Source organism: Ovis aries, chromosome 22 (assembly GCF_016772045.2).
Source record: "Ovis aries strain OAR_USU_Benz2616 breed Rambouillet chromosome 22, ARS-UI_Ramb_v3.0, whole genome shotgun sequence".
In the NCBI taxonomy this organism is placed as follows: Eukaryota; Metazoa; Chordata; class Mammalia; order Artiodactyla; family Bovidae; genus Ovis; species Ovis aries.
The window spans coordinates 23,911,723-23,933,927 of record NC_056075.1 but is presented as its reverse complement, the minus strand read 5'-3'; the positions used below and the strand labels follow the sequence as shown (position 1 = coordinate 23,933,927).

The following is a 22,205-nucleotide window of genomic DNA, read 5'->3' as shown; positions in this document are numbered from 1 at the left end:
CATGTCGCTGCCCACACTCTCGTTACCTTGTGGGTTTTCTTGTGTTATCTGTGTCCCACCACCTTGAAAGCAGAGACCTTGCTGCAGGGCCCGCACGGGTGTCAGGAATCCCTGCTGCTGGTTGAATGCCAGGTGGATGGAAGAAGGCCTGGGTGCATGAATGACACTACAGGTCAGGAAGGAGAGTCGCTGCGGCCTCAAGTCAGGGATGTTGTCTGGAAAGAGGAGGAGTTTTGGTGATTAGAGGTGGAGAGCCGGGCCTTTGCCAAGTCAAGACACAGCACTTGCACACAGGTGGGGGAGCAGGACCCAGCACTGCAGGAGACTAGCTACTGCAGCTGCCCTTATTGAGCACCAGCTGTATGCCGGTAAAGTGTTGAGGTGACCGGAATGTGCCCTTCTGCCCTCAAGGGGTTTGCAGTCCGCTCTGAGTGATGAACTGCGCAGGCAACAATGTACTGTTGGACAGGGAAGCAAGCAAGTGGCATGGTTACCCAAGGAGGGGCCATCCAGGCCAAGGGCACAGCCAGTGCAAAGGCCCAGAGGTAGGAGCGTGCTGCTCTGCCTGCTCAAGGCATGGCCGGGAGGCCTGTGGCTGGGGGGAGTGGAGGGGAGGTCAAGGTTAGGGGGGAGAGCAGGGATGTGGGAGTGGGGCAACAGCTCAGACCTCATCAGACCTTCTAAGGGTTTCGGCCTTCACGGTGAGAAAGATGAAGAGCCACTGAGGCGTTCTGAGGAGAGGGGACATGATCTGCCTTAGCTCTCAGAATGGTTCTTTGTGACCAGTGAGTAGAGATGGTCAAGGGGAGGAGACCAGCGATGAGGGGGCAAGGACAGCAGCGGAGGGCAACGTGGGCCGTGGGGGTAGCTTATGCCAGATTGCCTGGGCTCCCATTCGCAGCCCTGTGACCTTGGGCAGATCTCTTCACCAGAGCTCCATGCCCTCACCTCTTCTGTTGTATTGGCCGGATTCAACTGGAGAAGCCAGACCCATAGGAGCTACTGTATATTACATTTCATGCAAGGAACTGGCTTATGCAATTGTAGGCCAGTCAGGCAAGTCTGAAACCCAAGAGCAGGCTGGGGTTGCAGTCCACAGGTGAAATTTCTTCAGCAGTAACACCTCAGCTCTGTTCATTAAAGCATTTCAGCTGAGGGACCCAGGGCCCCTCAGAGTATCAAGTGTAACAGGTGAAAGCCAGCTAATGTTGAACCTGATCACCCCTGCATAATACCTCCCGAGCCATTCCTACATGAGTGTGTGGTTGGATAACTGGGGATCGTAGCCTAGCCCGAGTGATGGGCACGCCCTTGAAAATGGAGTAGCGGCCACCTGCAGGAAAATGCAGTTTAGAGGGCGTGATGCAGTTAGAGGGCTTTGTGCCATGCCCAGCAGTAGGTGGGCCAGTCAGTGATTGGCCTCCCCCAGGTGAGCATTGCTGCAGGAGACCCCCATCCCCGAAGCCCCCCCGCCACCCACCCACCCAGAGCAGGGCATTCTCTTCAGACCTGAAAAGATGGGCTGGGGCAACTTACTTCTGGTAAGTTGCATGGCTCCAGTTCCGGTGGCTAGGAAGTTCCACCAGGGGGCGCCGGCGTCCACGGATCCTCTGGGATTGTGTCTGAGGTCTCATCCCACCCAGGAGTCCTGTGATGAGCTGCTGCTCATTTAAATTCAAATGAGGTTGCTCAAGTGTGTTGCAAGTTTGTTCTTTTAGGTCAGTTGATGCTCCTCGTGAAATCCTGTTTACTTTATGCTTTTCCTTGGAAACTTGGCGAGCTCACCCAGCTTCCATTTTAGTACCATACAGGTTGCATCATTGGATGAAGTTCATGAGATCAGTATTATTGTAGTCTGACGACAGAGAAGCGTGTCACCTGGAGTTCAGAGTTTCTGTTTTGGTGTCAGGCAGGGTCTGAGCTCCTGCTCTGCCATGTGTTTGCTCTGTGACTGGCAAGCTGCTTGACCTCTGACCTCATGCCTTCATATGGAAAACGGGGGTAAAAATAGTGCTTGCCTCTATGAATGGTAAGGATTGAATTAGCAGGGGGTGGCGCATAGCATGCTCCCAATGATAGCAGCTGTCATTATTATTCTTTTAATTATTGATAGGTTCAGAAAGGAAGGGGATTTGAGAGTTTAAAAGGACCTGGCTTGAAGCATAATTTTCATTCTGTGAGCTGAGGCTCTGGCCTCTTAGGAGATAGAACTTAGTCTCAGAATATTCTGTAGAGTTAAGACAGGCTCTGGAGCCGGAACACCTAGTTCTGTGTCCCAGCTCTGCCAGCCATGTGGTCTTGGGCAAGTCCTTAACTTCCCTGTGCCTCAATTTGCTCATCTATGAAATGAGTATAATGATAGCGCTTCAACAGGTTGTCTGAGGCTTGAATAGGAGTTAATACATGGGAAGTGTCTGGTGCAAGAGACACCAAGGGTTAAGCCATTTCTGAATAGGAGCAGCTCTTAAGCAGGAGGGACTACTGACTTTGGCATTATGTCCTGCAGGAGAGACTCCTTTCAAAGTGGGAAGGCTGTGTGTGCAGCATCTCATAGTTGCCAGCCAGCCCCCCGATAACCTGGGCAGGTGGTCTTATCCCCGTTTTATAGACCAGGGGAGGTAGGTCCAGGTCACCAAGGTCACCTAGCCAAGTAGACAGGATTCAAATCTGGCTCTTCCGATTCAAACCTTTTTCCACTGACGTCTTCCTTCCTGAGACCCCAGGGATCCACAGAGAGCAGGACTGGGCTCCAGAGACCGCTGGCAGGAGTTCCACAGACTGGGAGAGGGCCTGCCCCAAGAGAGCCCCCAACCCCACTGCAGTGTCTGTAGAGGGGACCCATTGGGCACAAGAGATTCTTCATGAGGTAAAGGGTCCCTTTGCAGGCTGTGACTAGTATCCCTTCATTTCTCTTTGTATGAATTTGGTCTTTAATAAGGTGTATTTGGCTTAAAGCAAAACCTGCCTGTAGGTTCTGACTACTATAAAAAAACAGTCTGCCCTCCTTTGACAGAGGAAGTGACTAAGAGAGGGGCCGCTGCCTTCCCAAGGGGAGGGGCAGGCAGAACCTGGCTTCCTGCTCATGGCACTCCCACCAAATCCTGGAATGAGGCAGGGGTGTGAGGAGGGCCAGGGTGAAGCAGAGAAAGCAAGTCTGTGAAAGCCTCTGATGCCTCATCTTCCCCTGGGACGAATGCACCCCCACCCCACCCCAGGACACAGAGTAGGGCCAGCCTCTCTCAGACCCTGGCCCACCCTGCTTACCAGCCACAGAGGAAGAAGGGCAGAGACAAAGCAGATGACAGCAGCTTTCAGTCCTCCCCTGGAGGCTTTCATTTCTTTTAAGTGATTACCGGTTCCTGGCCTCATGGAGGTCACAGCTCAACTGTGAAAGCAGGATGTGCTCGGGGATTCATTGATGAATGAGGGCCAGGGGGGGTTGTGATGCAGGGGAGTCAAACAGAAGGGGCTGGGGTGGGGGTGGGGGGCACCAGCCAAGAGGGGAGGGGCTGGAGATGTTTGCTGGAGGATGGAAGGGGTGGGTATGAGCAGAGAGTGGACCAGATACTCCTGTTAGAAGAGCTGGGTCTGAGCAAGGACTCTGAGTCTGGGATGTGTTTGAGAAGTTTGAGAGAAGAAGAGGTTGTCTAGCCTGGCAGACATGAAGGGCTAGGAAGAGGAGGAGGGCAGGAGATGCGTCTGGAAAGGTAACCTGGGAGAATATATCAGCAAGCCTTTTCCAAAGCTTTATTTTCCGCCCAAGCCATCCATCCTCAGGGAGAAAGGCCCAGGCTGCTTGGAGAACACGGCCAAGACATTCCTGGCACCCTCCAACGGCCTGTTCCAAGAGCAAATGTGTCTCGTGAAGGCATTGCCTTCTGACGCATCTCGCCCGGGCTGGTGTTTTTAAATAATTTTTATTTGTGTGGCTCTGGGTCCCCAGCCTGATGTCACCCCTGAAGTTCAAAGCCAGCTAACTGGGAATGAAGGAGGCTGACTGGTTTGGCAGTTCCACCGCCAGCCTATGTGGCAGTGATGTGATGGAGAAAGTGTGTGTCTGGCCACAGGCAGTGTGGTCCCACTGCCCTACCAGCCTGGACACACGGAGCAGGGGTGGGGGAGGGGAGGGCTCCCCGAATCCTGGGAGGACATATCTCACACCTGGGAAGTGAGGCAACTAGCGGGTGGGTAGCCTTGATCCCCTCCATCCCGCTTGCTCGGCTTCTTTCTGCCCCTCAGTCCTGTCAGCTGACTTCTCTTGCTGGAGTGATGGGAAGATGGTCTGGAAGGGGACAGCATGTGCTAAGGCCCAGGGGTGTTGCTGAGAGTCCTGAGCCTGCTTGTTGAAGCACAGATTCTCAGACCCAGGTCTACCATTGAATAAGCAGCTCTGGGGATGGCACCCAGAAACACCAGCCAGCTTTGATGGGCTCCCCAGGTATACCCCAAGATCCAGGCTGGGTTCAGTTTGGGATGGGTCATCCATATAGGTTGGTGGCCATATTCAGGGTAGGCAGAGAGTGAGGGGGCAGAAGGCTTGGACCCCCAGGGTGGACTGTGACTCAATGGGGCTGCTCCTGGAAGGTGCATTTGGTCATGTCCCTGGGGTGAGGGGCGGGGGCAGTTAAGAGGACAGCTTTGTTTCCACAAGGTCTTCTTCTTCAGGGGAAGAGACGCCTACATTGTGGTCCAGCAAATCCCTGCTTGGGCTTTTTGGTTTATAAACATGTGACAAAAGAGGCAACATTTCCAGTAACGACAAAGCCAGTGGAAAAACAAAGATTCGGGGGAAATGTGCATTACTTATTGTGTTAGCACCTTTTTCTGCTCTGAACTTTGCTTTGTTTAGAAACAGAAATGTGGCGTGTGTAACTCAGTTGGCTCGTGACATTTTTATAATTGGTCAGTCCTGAAATGTGGCGGCAAAGAAAAATTTTCCAGCGTTTCAGCGAAACTTAGACTTTTGCGAGGAAAAAAAAGTGTTTTTCCCCAACTCTTTCTGCTTTGCCCCCTGGATCTTGTCATCGACACATGTGACCCAAGCAGCTGGTAAGAAGATGGATTTTGTTAACATTAGAACTGCATTCTTGTACCAGGAAAACCAAGCCATGTCAAAAATTCCCTTCACTTCCCTGTGCTCATCCTCTTCAAGATGCTTCCTCCTGATGCTGCATTTGGCTAGTGGGTACAGTGGTGTAGGAAAAGCCCCCCGCAGGTGTCTGCCTTTCCTGTTATCCAGGGTCTCCCCCTTGGCCCTGGGCCACCTTAGGCTCCCTGAGTGTTGGATCAGTGTGTCAGGGTTGGGTGCATAACTGTTCCAGGCAGGAGGGTGAGGTCCTTGCAACTCTGTGATGACAGCTAGTGAAACCAAATTAAGACTGTCTCTGTTGGCATCAGCTCCCCTGGGGAGACCTTGCAAACAGGGCAGGTTTTAACATCCTCTGTCCCGGATCTGTCCAGGTCAGGCAGTTTCTCCTTGTCTGCCTCCTGGTCCGCATGGTCTGGCCACACACCGTCCCTGCCTGGAGCCCAGTGGCTCTGGGAGCCCTCTGTGAGTTCCTCACTGGCATTTGGTCACAGGGTTCTGAGTAAGAGGGCCCCTTCGTCAACTTCTTCAGTGACCTCGGTTGCCCTCTCTGCTCTAAGCCCAGGGCTCCGCCGACACTCATGGCAGCTCTGCCAGAGGTGGAGCTGGGGGAACCCTCGAGGGCTAGCTAGATTGATAAGAAGTGAGTTTCCTGATGGATGCTGGTATCAGGCTCCCTAGGATTGGGTGTTCCTGCCAGACCTTGAGCTGACTCCCTAGCACTGGCTGTGGCTGTCATGTAGATTTTGTCCAGTGAACATCTCAGGATCCCCTCTATGCCAGGCCCTGTGGTCCAAGCCCAGGGATATTGAGGTGCGCATCCTGAGGTCTGGGTCCCGGTTGGGTCGAGGAGGTGGGAAAGTAAGCAGCAGTTACGGTGTGATGTCCAAGTGCTACGATGGGGGGCAGGGTGATGGAGGGAGCCTCCCCCAGGAGGCATAGATCTGCTTGGGGGTGGGGTGCCGAGTGAGGCCTTCCACCCTGGTTCCCTGAGGTTTTCAATGAGTCAGCCTGGAGGAGAGGGAGAGCAGCCTGCAGAGGCATCTGGGCAGGCTCAGCATTGGCTGTGAGAGCGCTCCACGTCCTTGCCACTGGACTGGGGCATGTCCTCCGTGTCCCCCGATACCTTCTGGGTGGTGCTGTTTCAGAGATAACCACTGCAGATGGTCACTCATTCACTAAAGTTGTTGAAGCTTAAAAAGTTCTGATTTATAAAATAATACACGTGCCTGAGTTGGAGAGAACTTGCCCCAAAGACCAAAGGCCCCTCTGACCTGTTCCTTATTGTTAGCAGGACTGTGGCTTCCAGTGGTCTCCTGGGGGCCACGTGCACCGTTTCCATACGATTCCAGGGTCACAACACACCCAGCCAGGTGCCCAGTGCTAGGAAGGGTTAAATCCCTGACTGACAGATGGGTCTCTGTTGGGGAGGAACTCTTCATCTACTGGGTCTCCCTGGCAGCTGATGGTTGACTCGGATTGACAGGGACAAAGGAAGAGCAGCCCTTTCAAGTCACAGGTGAAGACCAGGGGGACCCTGAGAAGTGACCCCACCTTCCCACACTTGCGCAGTGAGCCACGCCAGGGCTCTCTGAGCACTGGTCTCCTCCCTGGCTTTCCCTCAGAGTCCCAGAGCTGTGGTGCCAAAGAGTTAACTTCATGCTCCCCCAGAGAGCTTGCACACTCCTGACCCTCCCAGCTGCGGCCTCCTGGGCACAGCTCAGTCACGTGAGAGCCAGATGTGGGGATTTCCCAAACTATGTGTGTGTGCTTGTGTGTGTGTGTGTGTGTGTATGAGAAAGAGAAAGCATGCATGCATTCGTGTGCACACACATAGCCTTCTCTGTTTACGTGGCATCTGAAAGCTCGGGGGATTGGTCCAGACCCACGCAGAGCAGGAGCGGGATGGGGGTGAGGAGAGGCCTAAGGCTGCAGGCACACACCCTGGGAGGCTGTGCCGAGCTCTGCTGAGCCCTGCTCCCACCAGACATCATAGATAAGCCAGTTGTTTTTGCTCAGACTCCCATTTCCTGCAACATCCATCTTGCCATAGACCATATTGCTCATGGATAATTTTTTTAAATCTCTTTGAAGGGCTTTACAGCAGATGCTGGGAGCCTGCAGCTTCCAGGGATGTTCTGCCGGGCTTGGGGGCCTGCCCGTGAGTTACCTTGTGCGGCACCAACTAGGCTCAGGGTCTTCCCCAGCCTGAGGATGCCTGTATGTGTCTCGGGCCACCCCAGCCAAAACCTAGGCTAGAGGGAGTGCAGGGCCCTGGGGATCAAAAAGGCCCTGGAGCAGTGGGGTCAGCCAGAACTCACTTTCCCCACGAAACCTCGGGGACTGGGTGCACTGAACAGATGTCCTTCCATCAGCCACCGGGGACTTTCTGGGTACCGTCTGCTGTGTTCAGCGTGCTGTGAGGAGGCTGAGAGGGTTAAGACCCCGACGGAACTTCAGATCTGGTTGGAGAGACTAGAGACAAATCTTGACGAAGCACCTGCTCTTCAGACGCTTGATAGGACTACAGCGCTATCCATACATTCTAGAGCCAGTTGACACAGTGAACAACACAGAGACCCTGCCCAGGGCAAGATGCGGGCGGCCTGCAAACCTTGAAAAGGGGGTCATCCTCAACCCCACAAGTGAACTCTGCCTCTAGTCCCTGCTCACTCATCCCACCCCAGCCTCCCCTGACAGTGTCCAGCCAGATGTCTCTGTGAACCCTGCTCCAGAGGTGGGGTCCAGCAGATGCAAGGCCTCCAGGTCTCAGCCTTACTGCGTGATCCCCCTGCACCCAGCCCTGCCTGCGGTGTTTGGCTCTAGCCTGTTCAATGGTCAGGTCCAGGCAGCCTCAGTGGTGCCAGGCGGGTGGCTGAGGGAGCCAAACAGGCTCCCCCAAACCTCCATGACCCCTGAAGCAGTCAGGAACGCCTGGGAGAGTGTATTTGATTGTAAATATCTGTGCACCATCCCTGAGGCTGGAGAGTCAGTGGGTCGTAGCCGGGAGCCTCCAGCTGTGGTAAGTGCTCATTAGATAGTTGGCAGTGGGTTCATTGATAATCTGATGGCAGAAGTCCAGTCTGGAGAAAAGAAGGCGTTGCATTTTTTGTGTGGCCCTGGGATGGGGTTGTCAGTGCTGGGCCCATTGCTGTCTATGCTATCTCTCCAGGCTCTTGTGGAGACGGAGCCAGGGGAGGGGCTGGACTGCTGGGCAGGGGCCTGGAGACCCAGCAGCCGCTCACTTCATCTCTGGGCCTCTGTTTCTGCTGTTGCTACTGCCTCATTCTCACCGCCTTTGGCCCGGGGAGCTGGTGGGTGGGAGAACTGGAGAGGGGATATCCTAGTAAGTGGGGGAGGACCACCAAGGCAGGCCACCCCAGGGAGTGGGGGTGTGGCTGGGATCCGGGAACTCTGAACAGTGTGAGTTTGTGTCTTCCATGCACACCAGTGCCTTGGCGTGGGGAGAGGTGAGGGCCAGAGAGCTGAGGGGGAGGCCATCACCCCAAGGGGCGGCTGTGGGGTCAGGCAGCAGCTGTAGGAGACCTCCCCACACAGGGCCCCTCCGTCCGCCCACAGTGCAGCTGATGACCACAACACCTGTCTTGAACCGGGAAGCTGAGGGTCTTCAGAGCAGGGTGGAAGGAGGAGGCAGGGCTGCCTGGCAGCCCCCCTGGGCAGCTGCCTTGGCCTCTCTGCCCACACCCACTTGGGCTGGGCTCTCTCTGCTGGCCCCAACCTTGGCCTCTGTGTGGGTGTCCTTGGACTTAGTCCCCACGGGGCTCTGGAATGGCTCCAGCACACCCCCCCACCCCATTCCCCACCTGAGCCGGGAGACTGACTGTTCTCTGACCGCCTGGCTCGGTGGCCAGCGGTTTAGTAGTGCATTCCTGCCCCAGGCTGGGCTGCCCCCACATGGACTCTGGATTCTGGGAAAGGCGAAAGAGAAAGAGACAGGCCCCTTCCTACTGAGAGCAAAATGAGAGAAATATGGCTGTGTTTACCAAGGGAAGCCCAACAGAAATAAACGAGCCTCCCTTGGCCAATGGCCAGGGTGGTGGAACCAGAGAATGAGGTCCCCCGTTTTTATACCCCTTTGTTCCCCGTTCCCGCCAGCTTGCCTGGGCTCCAGTCGGACCCATCACTTCTTTGCTGTGGGGCCTTGGGGAAAACCTTAACTTTCTTGAGCCTCACTTTCTATGTTTGTGAAGTACAGATTGTCGTCAGGATTAAACTAGATAGTGCCCGTCAAATGGTCTTGCGTGTTACAGAAGTGGGAAATAGTATGTTTGTTCTAGCCTCAGCCCTGCTGCTCACTTGCTGTGTGATTTTAGGCACCCTTCTCTCTGGTCCTAAGTCCCTACATGCTCCTTCCAGCCTTGTTTGTTTAGTTCAGAATTCTTTGGCTCAGAACCCTCAGACCTTGGGCAGGACCAGCAACATAATTTATGGGGCCTCTTGTTCATAAATTATTAAACATCTCAAACTGGGGACAGAAGAGTGTTAAAGCAAGCACAGGGCGGGTCACACGTCACACTGCCCTGAAGCCAGCCCGGCCTCAGAGGTTACGGGCATCAGAGGCAGGGCCAAGGGGCTGGGCTGTGACTGTAGCAGCACTGATCCCTTACCCCTCCAGTCCAAGGGTATGATCTTTTCATACTGTTAAGCACTGATGACGAGCTGGAGGCTGCTGCTCACCCTGGAGCAAGCTGCAGAAAGGTATCCCCTGTGGGCAGGAGCTCACACACCTTACACTAAACTGTCCCCAACTTGTACCTTTGTGACTTGGGACTGTTTGCGCTATTACTTGCTCTCTGTCTTGGCCATCTCAATTCATGCCATGCTTTTTCCGGATGCCATTCATGCCACTTACACTGTCGTGCCTGTTTCCGCTGCTCTGAGCATGATGACCTATTTCAGGCCCCATATATCATGTAGGTCAAGCTGCTACTTCTTTGTGAAGGCCCGTTAGCCCTGGAGGGCTCTGGAAAAGATTTGAGTTACTTCATGCCTACGACAGGGCACTGCCTGCAACAGGGATATATGGTCTCCTAGCGAAAAAGTAGTTCCTTCTCCTTCTACTATTAAATTATAGGACTAGTATGGCTCAGAGAGTAAAGAGTCTGCCTGCAATACAGGAGATATAGGGGACCCAGGTTCAATCCCCGTGTCAGGAAGATCCCCTGGAAGAGGAAATGGCAACCCGCTCCAGTATTCTTGCCTGGGAAATCCCATGGACAGAGGAGCCTGGCTGGCCTCAGTGTCACAAAGAGTCGGACCTGACTGAGCGACTAAGGACAATTAGTTGATGGCCTGAAAGCAGTGGCTGAGTTCCCTGGTGGCCTAGTCAAAAAGGGAAAAGAAGCATGTGGCATCCATAGGCAACTTTAGAAATCTAGCCCTGTGTATAGTTCCCTTGTACAAAAGCAGAGAAAAGACTCGAATACCACAGATATTTAGAAATCCATTCGGGGTTGCAGTGAGGTAGGAACAATAGAATTCCCGAAGAGAGAGGTCTTGGGTGTTCAAGTACGCTGAGATACTGCAGAAGGGAAGGACACAGAGAAGACAGTGGAGTGCTCACTCCCGGCAGGGGTCCAGCTCCTCCTCCCGTCCCGGGAGCCCAGGGCGGGGGCCATGTAAGCCGATAAGGCGGGTGACCCTGCCCTGGTCCCCCTCAGCCCCTGGTTGCTTTCATTCTCCAAGGAGTTTGTGCTGCTGGCTGTTCTGTGTCTCTCCCACCTGGGCTCACAGCCCACTCTGGATTTATTAGTTTGGATGGGTGGAACTTGCTCTACACCAGGGGAGGATTCCTGGAAGTATGGTTGGAGACTAGATTTGGTTAAACGGAACCCAAATCTCACTGCTCTGGAGTTACTCAACATTAAAAGAAACCTTATTACAAACCAACGGGAGTCCTTTTCCTAACTGAAGTCTACCCAGGTGTTTAAAATGTAGTCCGTTTGCTTATATGTGTTTGAGGGGAACATCCTTAAAGTTGGGGGCCCCTGAGGTATTGTTCTTTGACTTCTCATAACCACCTGGACTTGACCCGAGTCAGGTTCAGCACCTAAGTGTCAGGACTTGCTGACCTGGTTTCCTCTGGGCCTGGATTCTTGCTGCCAGTAAGCCAGGAGGGGTGGCTGTGGCAGGGACCCCGCCTCCTGTGGGGTGACCTCAGGAGGGACCCTGTCTCCACGTTTCCTGTCTCCCAGGCACACGCTGCTTTCATCACCCGCTTTGTCCCTATCGCCCACTCCCCTTCTGTATCCAGAGGCCTAATTCCTCCTGCTCCGGAACCTTTCAGGGGCACTAGGCCACTTTGCTCTTAAAGCAACCCTGGAAAGAAGACGACGAAGTAGATATTTTTATCACCATTTCACAGAAGGAAAGGGGGCTTGGAGATTTGCTAAATGCCCAGAATCAGTGAGCTAAAGTGGCAGAGAAAGCACAAGAACCAAGATTTTTTAAAAATTCTTGCTCCAGTTCCTCTTTGTCCTATGTGCCACCTGAACTGTTGGCCTGCTTCACTGGAGTTTCATATACTGAGCATGTGTTCAAGTGGTTTTCCCAGGAAAGGCAGTCTGATTCTCTGGAAAGATTTGTTTCAGCTGTGGTGCACTTGTGTTATGGAGCCTAGCGGGTTTCTACTGGAAGAGCTTAGAACATGAAACCAGTATCTTGGAGATCAGTGGGCCCCAAATGCCTGATTTTACAGATTGGCCCAGAGAAGTCAGGCCACTTGCCCAAGGTCACACAGCCAGCAAAACCAGCTGTGCAGATTCCCAGTTACATGCCCCGTGCTTTCCGCCAGGCCCCGTGACCCTGCTCTTAGGCCCCTTGGTTCTGTCACCAGAGATGGGGGGTGGAGACGGCAGGGAGGACAGGAAGCAGTTGGTTTGTGTCACTCACAGCTGCTCATTTGGCTGTGCCTGCCTCTTGCTCCTTCACCCTGTCCCTTCATCTCGCCATTTTCCCAGCCTTGAGCCTGCAGCCATGTCTGCCTCCTGGCTGGGGGGGCCAGGTTTGCGAGCCAGGGGCCTCTCCTCCTCATTCATTGTAATGAGGTGGGAGAGGGGAGCATCCTTCCCACCCTGGGAGAGGGCTTGCTCTGGTGGGCTGGAGAGAAGGCACTGCAAACGGGGGTGGGATTTGGGGTGGGAGCCACGGAACTGGGTTAATTCTGTGGATCTCAGGGACTGGGAAATAAATCACGTTTTTAAAAGACCTTTTTTTTTTTTTTTTTTAAAGACACGCTTGTTTCTGGTCCGCTTCCCATTTTCCTTTGGAAAGAGGAAAGGCCTGCTTATTGACGGGGGAGGGGGTGGGCACGAGCTCAGGTTGTTCCATGTTTAGGCGTGGGGGCTCTGTTTCCAGAGGCCAAGGGACCTCTTCCTGTCCACCGGTCCTGGCCTGCCCAGATGCCCATGCCCCAGAGGCCTGGAAGGGCATCAGACCCTTCAAGATGATGATTGAAGAAAGATCAACCAAGCGGCAAAGGCCTTGTGAGTATTTAGTCCACAGCAGCACCCACTTCTGTCTCCTGGGGGTTTGGAACAGCTCTCCTTCTCTGACAACCTCATCTCCTAGCCTGCTGCTGCTGTTGCTAAGTCGCTTCAGTTGTGTCCAACTCTGTGCGACCCCATAAACAGTGGCCCACCAGGCTCCGCCATCCCTGGGATTCTCCAGGCAAGAACACTGAAGTGGGTTGCCATTTCCTTCTCCAGTGCATGAAAGTAAAAAGTGAAGTTGTTCAGTCGTGTCCGACTCTTCACAACCCCATGGATTGCAGCCTACCAGGCTCCTCCATCCATGCGATTTTCCAGGCAAGAGTACTGGAGTGGGGTGCCATTGCCTTTTCCTATCTCCTAGCCTCAGTTCAGTTCAGTTCAGTCACTCAGTTGTGTCTGACTCTTTGCGACCCCATGAATCACAGCACGCCAGGCCTCCCTGTCCATAACCAACTCCTAGAGTTCACTCAGATTCACGTCTCCTAGCCTAGGAGTTGGCAAATCACTGCCCACAGGCCAAGCCCAGCCCACCATGTGGTTTTGTAAATAAAGCTTTATTGGCACACGGCTCACTCATTCCTCTACAGGTTGTAACATCAGAGGTGAGTCGTCTCAACAGAGACCACATGGCCCACAAAGCGTCAAATACTGACTCTCTGGCCCTTTGCAGAAAGTCTGTCGACCACCTGTTTTAGCAGAACACGTCTTCCTGGGTTCACCAGGCTCAGGCCAAATGATTTCGTTGGCTCACTGACAGACATTAGCACTTCCCAAACATTTCTTCCTGAAGAACCCGAAGGAAAGTGCACAGAGTAGTGAAGCCAGCAGAGATGCAGAGAGGTGTGGGCAACCTGTTAGCTGGCTCCCCCAGGGCTGAGTGGGGCTGGATGGCGCTGGGAGGGGCCTGGCACTAGCTTGCCCCAAGGGGGTGAGGGTGGCCTTACTGGGTGTCAGCCCACTGGGCCTTATCTGGGGCACAGTGGCGAGAAGTCATAGCCCAGCAAGATCTGGCTCCAGACAATGAAGCCCCACGTTCTGGGCCTTATCTGGGGCACAGTGGCGAGAAGTCATAGCCCAGCAAGATCTGTCTCCAGACAATGAAGCCCCACGTTCTAAACTCAGACCCACTCAGCTACAGCAGTTGAACGCCTCTTGCCTTGGAGTGTATCTTTCTTGTCATGGCCCTACCAGGGTGTGAAAGCTGGGCCAGCCGGGTTCCTGCTATCCCAGGAAGCTTCTGGCTGCTAGGCCCAGTAAGAGACTCTGGCCGCAGGATGCTTGTCTGTGGGTATAGTTCCCCCAGCATCCCGCTCCCCCCAGTTCCAGCTGACCCAGGCTCTTTGGTAGGCAACTCTGGGTGCCAGCATCTTGGTGCATCTAGTATCTTATTGCCATCTGGTTCTCATCCTCATAGCTCCAGGAGTCTGACTTTCCTGCTCCCCAAAAGCTGACCAAACCAAGCTCATGGGATATGCCCAGGGAAGAGGTTCAGAGAGGTTAAGTGACTCTATCAAAGGCACAAAGCCTAGATTTAAATTCAGACAGACTCTAGAGACCTCCCCAGACCTCCCCAGTAGAGTCCCACTTTGTTGGTTTTACAGTGAACTCTGGAAGGGCCGGGCTCCCAGGTCTACATGGGGAGCCCACCCGCAACTGGAAGGTGGCTTGCTGAGCAAGGGAAAGTCAGGTGCTCTAAATGGTGAATAGCTACGAACTGAAGCCTGAACTGGTTTCCCCACAAGAGATGGACACTGTACTGGCTGTGTGACCTTGGGCCAAGTTACTTAACCTCTCTGGTTCATTTTCTTCATTGGCACAATGGAGGGAATTCCTTATTATTGTAGGTTTAGCGTGAAAAATAGATGAGTCACCGTATGTAAAGTGCTCGGCACAGTGCCTGGTGCACAGTCAGTGCTGTATACGTGTCACTGCTGCGATGACTGTTACGGCTGTCTGTCAGGTTGCTGTCCTGGCTGGTGCTGGGCAAGCAGTCCAAGGCTTTTCCTCTCAGACTTGCTTCTCCACGTTTCCTTCCCACTGCAGCCGCTGCGTCCAATGCTATTCTTGCTTGGAACCAGTGAGCAGTTCAGTAGAGGAAGCACCAGCTGGGGTGTCCCAGACCTGGTTCCATTTCTGCTCTACTACTGTGGCCTCATTGGAACTTAGGCCAGTTCCTTCCCTTGTCTGAGCTCAGATTCAACCCGTGTAAAATGAGGCATACCCAGCTCAAGGACTCTCGAGTGTAAACAAGCCACTTTACCCTATAGGTAAACTGTTATCGTGATGCGCTGACCCTGTGATAGTCTAGAAATGTTCACACCATTGATTAGGCTAGGAGCTTTTTTTCTCATAGTGTTACTGTTTCACATCTCATGATCTTCGGTTATTTTAGATGCTTTGATTTTGTTCCTCTTGGCAGGAGGATGACTTTTAACCTCATCTGACAGATGAGGAAACTGAGGCCCAGATCCCACATGACTGTCTGAGCCTGTCGAGAGCCCTCATTTTTTCTGGTTTCTAAAGGGCCCCATTCTTCTGTGTTAGAGTTGGGGGTGGGGCAGTTGGGACTTTTTAAAATGAAGCTTCCTTCCATTCTGCCAGGGCCTGTCTTCTAAAGTGAAAGAAAGTGTCAGTCGCTCAATCGTGTCCGACTCTTTTCGGCCCCGTGGACTGTAGCCCGCCAGGCTCCTCTGTCCACAGAATTCTCCAGGCAAGCATACTGGAGTGGGTTGCCATTTCCTACTCCAAGGGATCTTCCTGGCCCAGGGATCGAATCCGGGTCTCCTGCATTGCAGGCAGATTCTTTACCATCTAAACCACCAGGGCTTGGGCAAGGGCTGGACAAGACATGGAGGCCCAGCAGTGTGGTGCCTAGAGGCTGGAGGCTGGCCTTGGGCTCTCCAGCCCTGATGGCTAAAGCTCCAGGCCCAGCCTGCCGAGCCTGCTGGCCTGGTGAGGATCCTTGGAGCCACCAGGCCCTGTGGGGCCAGCCACCCACGTGGCTAGAGAGGAAGGTCCAGGCTGCCTTCTCCGGGGCAGTGATAACCCGCGGGCCCTATTCCAGGCCGGGATTGTGGAGGATTCTCTGTGCTCCAGAGGATTCCTGCGTTTTGCAGACACCTCATTATCCCCGTCCTGGCCAGCAGCGTCCCAGCGCCTCTGTAATCACTCCGGCCCACGCCCAGCAGCCGTCCCAGGGCCAGGAAATCACTCCCCTCCCCTCCCCCGCCTTCCGCCGCTGGCCCAATGCGGCGCCTGCAACCACTCGCCGGTGGACCTCCTGCCTGCCTAACGGTTCTCTCTCCTCCTCTGATTCTCTCCTCTCCTGCTGCTGCTTGCTCTCGGGGGGGACTCGGAAGTGTGGCTCTCCAGCTGGGCTGAGTCTCCCAAGAAGGACGTGACAGGTACCGCCCGGTGTGCATGTGAGCGCATGCATGTGAACATGTGTGTCCCCGCGTGTGGGCGTGGGAGCCGGTGCCCGCCGGCTGCGTTCTGCCTGCTTCCTTGTGATGTGTAGCAGCTCTTTGTCAGCATGCTGGAGTCTCCTCAGCCCGCTCTTGTCCCTCCCGCTGGCCTTCTCTGCCTTCCCGTCGACCCTTTTTTAGGTTCCAGATCCGGCCTTGGAGCCCTTTGAGGGGTGATGACCACACAGCACAGTGTGGAAGCAGATGCTCCCTGGACCCGGAATGTGTGGGTTTACATCCCGGCTCTGCCGCGTCCTGGTCTCGGGTTACGTAACCTCTCCAGCCGCCCTAAGCAGATTCAGCAGCATCTCCTCGGAGCTGGCACACAGAAAGTATCCAGGCGGTACTGAGACTGCCATCCCCATCCACCCATGTGAGGTGGGCCAGCTGAAGGTGATGAGCCTCCCTCCAGGCTGTTAACCCCAGGCAGAGAGCTGGAGTCCCCACACCCCAGCTGAGGCAGTGGCCGGTGAGGGGTGTGGGGAGTCCTGTAACTGTGATGAAGTCACAGCCCCTGTGCCCCAGGGATCCAGAGTTTGGACCTGCCTCTGGTCTCGGGGACCTTCCAAACCTGGGGCTGCCTGGCCACTGATGGCCCTCAGGGACTTGGGCTTGTGCCCTGTGTCCAGGTGGGGCTGGGCCCAGGGTCAGAGGCTTGCTTTTTGCCTTGGTCTTACTGGACGATGGCAGAAAACCCTAGAGAGCAATGTTCTAAGCTGTGAGATGGGGGTGGTGTCAGGTGGGGATGGGGATTTCCAGAAAGGTCTTCTAGAAGCCTCTCCATTTCTGTGAGTGCCACCTGGCCCTCCTTCCTAGCCCAAACCTGAGAGCAGAGATGAGGCTTGGGTTTGGGGCCCAAAACAGAAAGGTCAGAGGTCGAGGGGAAGGGGCTGGACCAGCCCCATCCTCACACAGCTGTAGGCTGGAAAGGGGAAGTGAACATACTGGTGGGGGCGGGGGACCCCTTGCCTGTCCCAGGCCCCTCACGGCCATCCTTCTGGTGTTGCCTGTGACAAGGGCCTCGGCCTGAGCTAATCACTGGGCTCCCGGCCCTCTTTCCCCTCTCCTGAGCCAGTGAGCCAGAGCCCACTTGGCCCACAACAATACATTTTATTCACCAAACGTATGGCCTGGCTGCCCGAGGGCCTATGGAGAGGCCAGCAGGCGGAGGCCGGCCTGGGAAGAATCCGTTGTGAGGGACCGAAGGGACCTTGGTGGGACGCCCAGGGTTTGGGGGGTCATGGACAGTGTGGGGAGTGGGGCGTGGGGCCACTGTAGGGCTTGGCTTCTCAGGATGAGCCCAGCTGTTTGGAGAGAGAGGCTGAGGGGAGGCCACATGGGCCAGGAGAAACCAGCCAGACTGGGGGTCCAGGGCCGGAGTCTTGGGCGAGTCGCCAGGTCTTTCTGGGCTGGCCTTGGTTTCCCCATCTGGAATGTTGGCAAGCTCAGTGAAACAGGAAATTCAGAGGTAAGGGGCTGATGCTGGGGACACTTGTAGATAAGGGGCCTTGAGCTGCTTAGGTGGGCACCCACCCATGCGTTGGCCCAGCTGGCAGATGCCCACTGCCTGCCAGGAGGTGAGGTCTGAGAAAGGCATGAGAAGGGGCAGAGCCATGGCAACTTCACCTGGCGCCTGTGGCCCTTGCCTTAACCTACCTGCTGGTTTTGAGTCTTCAGAAGAACCTAAGCCCTTCCTTTCCTCCCCAAATCTCCCATTTCCTGTTTGCTTTATAAACACCGTCTACAGTTTACATAGGGTATTAACCCTGTCACTTCATACCATGCTCAGAACAACCCCACGGAGTAGGTACTGTTGTTGTTCCTGTTTATGGATAAGGAAGCTAAAGCTCAGAGAGGTTAAGTGTCCTCTGCAAGGTCACAGAGTTGTTAACAATAAGGACAAATCAGGACCAGACCCTCAGACTCCAGCTGGGTGCCTCTGCATCATGACTCTCAGGCAATTACTGTGTCCAGTGCCGTGTCCCACGGCCCCAGTCCTGGGGTGTCTGTCTATCCACATCAGGGCCACTCTTGTCTAAACCACGTGGCCTAGTTGGGGAGCAGTGCCCCACAAGAAAATCCAGTGCAAGCACTATGGCTGAGTGAGTGGGGGGCTGCTGGAGGGTCAGGCAGAATTGGGGTTGGTAAAGGGGAAGGCATTCCAGGCAAGGGGCATAGCTGGAGCAGAGGCTTGGATGTAAGAACCTGCCTGGAAGAGTGTGGTGTGTTGACTGTTGCCTGGGTCAGAGGAGTCGTGTGTCAGGGAACTTGGGGAACTCAGGCTGTCAAGAAAAGACTGAGCTTGAATGTAGCGTTTCTTCTTTTGTCAGCAGGGACCCACTGAAGGTGTGGGAGCCTGATTTGGCAAAAGCCTCGTGTAAAAGTCTGAAAGTCGGCAGCCAAATCAGGCAGGAGCCAGCGGTCCCTCCAGGTGGCAGCGGAAGGAATGCAGGTGTGAGGCAGGCATGGGGCAAGGCTCTGGGGAACTGCCAGAGCCTCAGCAGATCCAGCCAGGGGCTCTGAGAAAGGCACGAAAATGAGATGGAGGAGGAGACGCTGGCGAAAAGTCCCCTTCCAATCTGGGAGGGGCCCTTTTCTCTAAAAGGAGTACTCCCCTTCTCCATGCCTCCGCCAAACTCTTCCTATCTGAAGACAGGAGGCTCCCTCCACTGCATCTCCCCCTCCCTCGGGCTGACTCCCTCAGCCCCCGATTTTCCAGGCCTGGGCTGGGAGGCGATCCAGAGCGGCCTCTGTAGGATGACATCACCCAGAGGCCCGCCTGCCGAGTGGTTTCTCATCCGGATACCTGCTCCCAGCTCACACCCGCCCGGGCAGCCCTAAGAGGCAACACCCTAAGAGGCAGATGCCAGAGAGAGTGAGCAGGGGGCTTGCGTGTGCTGGGGGGGTGAGGGTGGGGGGCCAGCCAGGAAGACAGAGTGTCTGTCTGTGTGTTCATCTGTTTGTCCCCTAACCTGCGGGCCACTGCCTGTCTTCAGTGCTCTGAAATGCCTGGAGAACATTTTCTTAACTTTTCTACCTGTGTGCCAGAGTGTCAAGTCTTCAGAAAGCTCAGGCCAGTTTTCCAAGGGGTGGGGTGGAGGTGGGAGCAGCGTGTGGATGTTTTCCCCTCTTTGAAAGCTAGCCTCAGATTTCCTTGGCTTGGATTAAAGTGAGTCTCTCCATTCCCCGGCACCCTGCTTACCCTCTCAAACAGCTTTTGGCCTCAAACCCATGACTCCTCACTTCTCCCAGCCTCTGTTTCCCCATCTTCCCTTTTCTGCCTTCCAGAATTTGTAGTTTCTCCAAATTTTGGAGGTGAGGCCCTGCTTGGTGTATCTGTATTGGCTCAAAGCAAGCTGTTAAATCACCTTGTTCATCCATCTGCTCATTCATTCACTCATTTCCCCCAACAGTTACAGAGTCCCTACCCACAGTGGGCACTGTGGGTCTGGTCAGTAGGCACCGCAGTGGAGAAGAAACCCGCACTCCAGTCTCCATTGTTGTTGTTCTCTAAGTCATGTCTGACTCTTTGTGACCCCATGAACTGCAGCACACCAAGCTTCCCTGTCCTTCACTCTCTCCCGTGAGTTTACTCAAATTCAGTAAGCACTATTTGCCGAGCGTGTTGGGGTTGGATGAGGCAGAGGCCCTCCTCAGGAGCAGTGGCACATGCAGGGCAGAAGGCAGGACATGAGCAGTGGTGTCAGGTGGGCCCAGGGGTTCGATCCCAGCTGTGTGACCTTGAGAAAATTGCCTCATGAGCCCTAGTCTGCCTGTGTGTGAAACAGGACGCTAACACGCGCCTACTCTTGGGTCCTTCTGAGGCTCCGCTGAGACAGCAATGTGATCTCTGCTAGGTGGGCATCCCGAGTGGGCACTAAGGAAGGCTTCCTGTTGATGGTCAGCATCATCTGGGCTCTTGGGGCTTTGGAGCTCTCTAACCAGCTGGAGAACTCCCATCTTCTCTTTGTACCTTGAGTTTTCCTCTCCCACAAACTGGCAAGGGAGCCTCTGTGTCCCACAGGCTGGGGACTGGCCCTTTTTGTGTGGGGTGCCCTGCCAGCAACCCCCCTCCCCTCTGGGGACACAGTGGAAAGTGGTCTCTGCCAGCCCCGTGCCCAGCGCTGCCTCTGTCCGGCTGGTTGGCAGGGGCAGGCACAGAGGCTGGCCCCATCTGAGTGCAGAGCCAGGCCGGCCCTGCTGCCCAGCTGTTGGTTGCATTTCGGCCTGAAACCCAATCCTGGCTTTGGAGGGGCCTGGGGTAGTGCGTGTGCATAGCCATGTGGCAGGCCTCAGCTGGGACAGGGTCCCTCCTGCTTCTCCAAAGGGCTGAGCAGGGGCAGCAGGGTCCTCACCTCAGGGGAGAAAACTGGCAGGGGGGGTGGATTTCTTTCCCCAACATCGCCCGCTGCCCTCGGTTGGATGGAGCCTCTCAGAGGGAAAGACCCAGAGCTCTAAGCAGTGTTCCTCACCCTGGCTCTGTGTGAGAACCACAGGTTGTAGGGCAGGGGTCTTAAAAAAACTAGCTGAGACCAATTAAATCAGCTTCTCTGGGGACGGGGCTCGGGCATCCGTGTTTTTAAGAAGCTCCCCAAATTTTATGGCATCAAGTTGAGGTTCGTTTTGAGGAGAATGGGATGTCTGGAAACAAATCAGGAGCAGTTCTGTAACAGAAAAAGACAGGCTTGAACTTAAAACACGGAGTGAATTTGGTTCTCTCCATGAAGGCTGTGTGGGCTGGCTCAAGCCTCTGCTCTGGGTCTCTGAGGTGTCCTTTGTGAAATGGGAAGGTAATAAGATTGTTGTGAGGATAAAAATGCAACAGGGTACGTGCCTGGCATAGAACATTTGCCAAGTTAGACTCAGGCATGTGGGGAATGTAACTGCAGGCTGAAGCACCAAGGGGGCCGTGTGGAGCCCGAGGACCCTCTCAGCCATTTCTATAGCCAGGCTGGTGGTGTGAAGCCCCCAGCTTTTCAGGAGATTGGTAGATGTGTGGGGCAGTAGACACGTAGTTTAAGACATATACTAGGAGTTCCCTTTTCGAGGGAGATCAGAGGGGAGGGGTCGGGGAAAGCTTCCTGTAGGAGGTGACCAGTGGGTCTCTGGTTCTTGGATCCTTTCAGCTCCTAGCCGGTCACGTGTCGTCTTAGGTGCTTAGTTCCTCCCCACTCCACCCTAGTGATGATGACAGTGAGGTGCAGAGAGGTTTTAGCTGGACATTCAATGCCATACAGCCAGTAAGCTGGGATGCACGGGGTCTGTCCACCTTCCAGCCCGGTGTTTGCTTAATGCCTGTTGCACTGGTCCAGTGCCTACCAGTCCAGTGAGCTGCTGCTCGCTCCAAGGCACCTCCGGCCTGCTGCCCTCCTCCCCCTGAGCCCCACCTTCTGACCCCTCAAGCTCCTGAAACTGCCAGGAGAGGGCGGCGGGAGGCTTCCGGGAGCCTGACCACAAGCCCCAGCAGAGCTTAAAAGCAGAGGGACGCTGCGTCGGTCTCCATGTGGCTGGAGGGCGGCAGCCAGGCCAGACGATGCCCCGACGGGAAGCGGGGCTGGAGGCGACAGCCTGAAGCCAGTCCCTGGGCGCCAGGCCCGTGGGCTCGGTGGCCGCGCCTTGGTGAGCCCGAGGGGCAAGAGTGGAGCCGAACTTGAGGAAAAGTTGGCGGGGGGCGGGCTGGGCTCTCCAGCGGCGGCGCTGGCGCTGGGACTTTCTTCTTGGGTTTCAAGTAAACAGTCTCGGCCCTCCTCCCCCTCCCCTGCCTCCACCCCCGGCTCCTCATTCGATGGGTCTCATGTGTTTCTATTTAAGGGCTGCGAGTAAACCCCAGTGATTGGCGGCCTCAAACCCTCTTGACTTCTCGCCTGGGCCCGGCCGTGGAGCCGTCCTCTCCCGCTCTCTCCCTCTCCCTCCCGAGGGGAGGACTGCTGACTCTCTTTCTCTGGGTTTACAGGAGTTGGGGAGAGGCCCCGAGCCCTCCTCCTCGCCTGGCCTTTCCTCTTTCCTCTACTCCAGAATCAGCCCCCATGGGCCGCCAGCCCGCCTGCCCGCGGCCCTCCCCTCGCACCCCTGTGGCCGAGGGGTCTGGAGAGACCACGTCCACCCCGGGCCTCTCCTCCGACTCCCTCCGCCTTGTGCTGGACC

At 55.1% G+C, this 22,205-nt stretch overlaps 1 protein-coding gene across 6 annotated transcripts in view; it reads left to right on the top strand.

Moving 5' to 3' along the window:
• Positions 1–22,205, top strand: part of SH3PXD2A (SH3 and PX domains 2A) — a 255,534-nt gene that overhangs the window by 170,732 nt on the left and 62,597 nt on the right. For 3 of the 6 annotated variants that reach the window (XM_015103404.4, XM_027960560.3, XM_060404715.1), the window contains one exon: positions 15,957–16,001. The exons of 2 other annotated variants lie outside the window; for them this stretch is intronic. In XM_015103404.4, coding sequence (XP_014958890.2) covers positions 15,957–16,001 — 45 coding nt within the window. Of the gene's footprint in view, positions 1–15,956; positions 16,002–18,823; positions 18,937–22,205 lie in introns of those variants that run through there. One more of the 6 variants, XM_060404716.1, reaches the window with a different exon arrangement.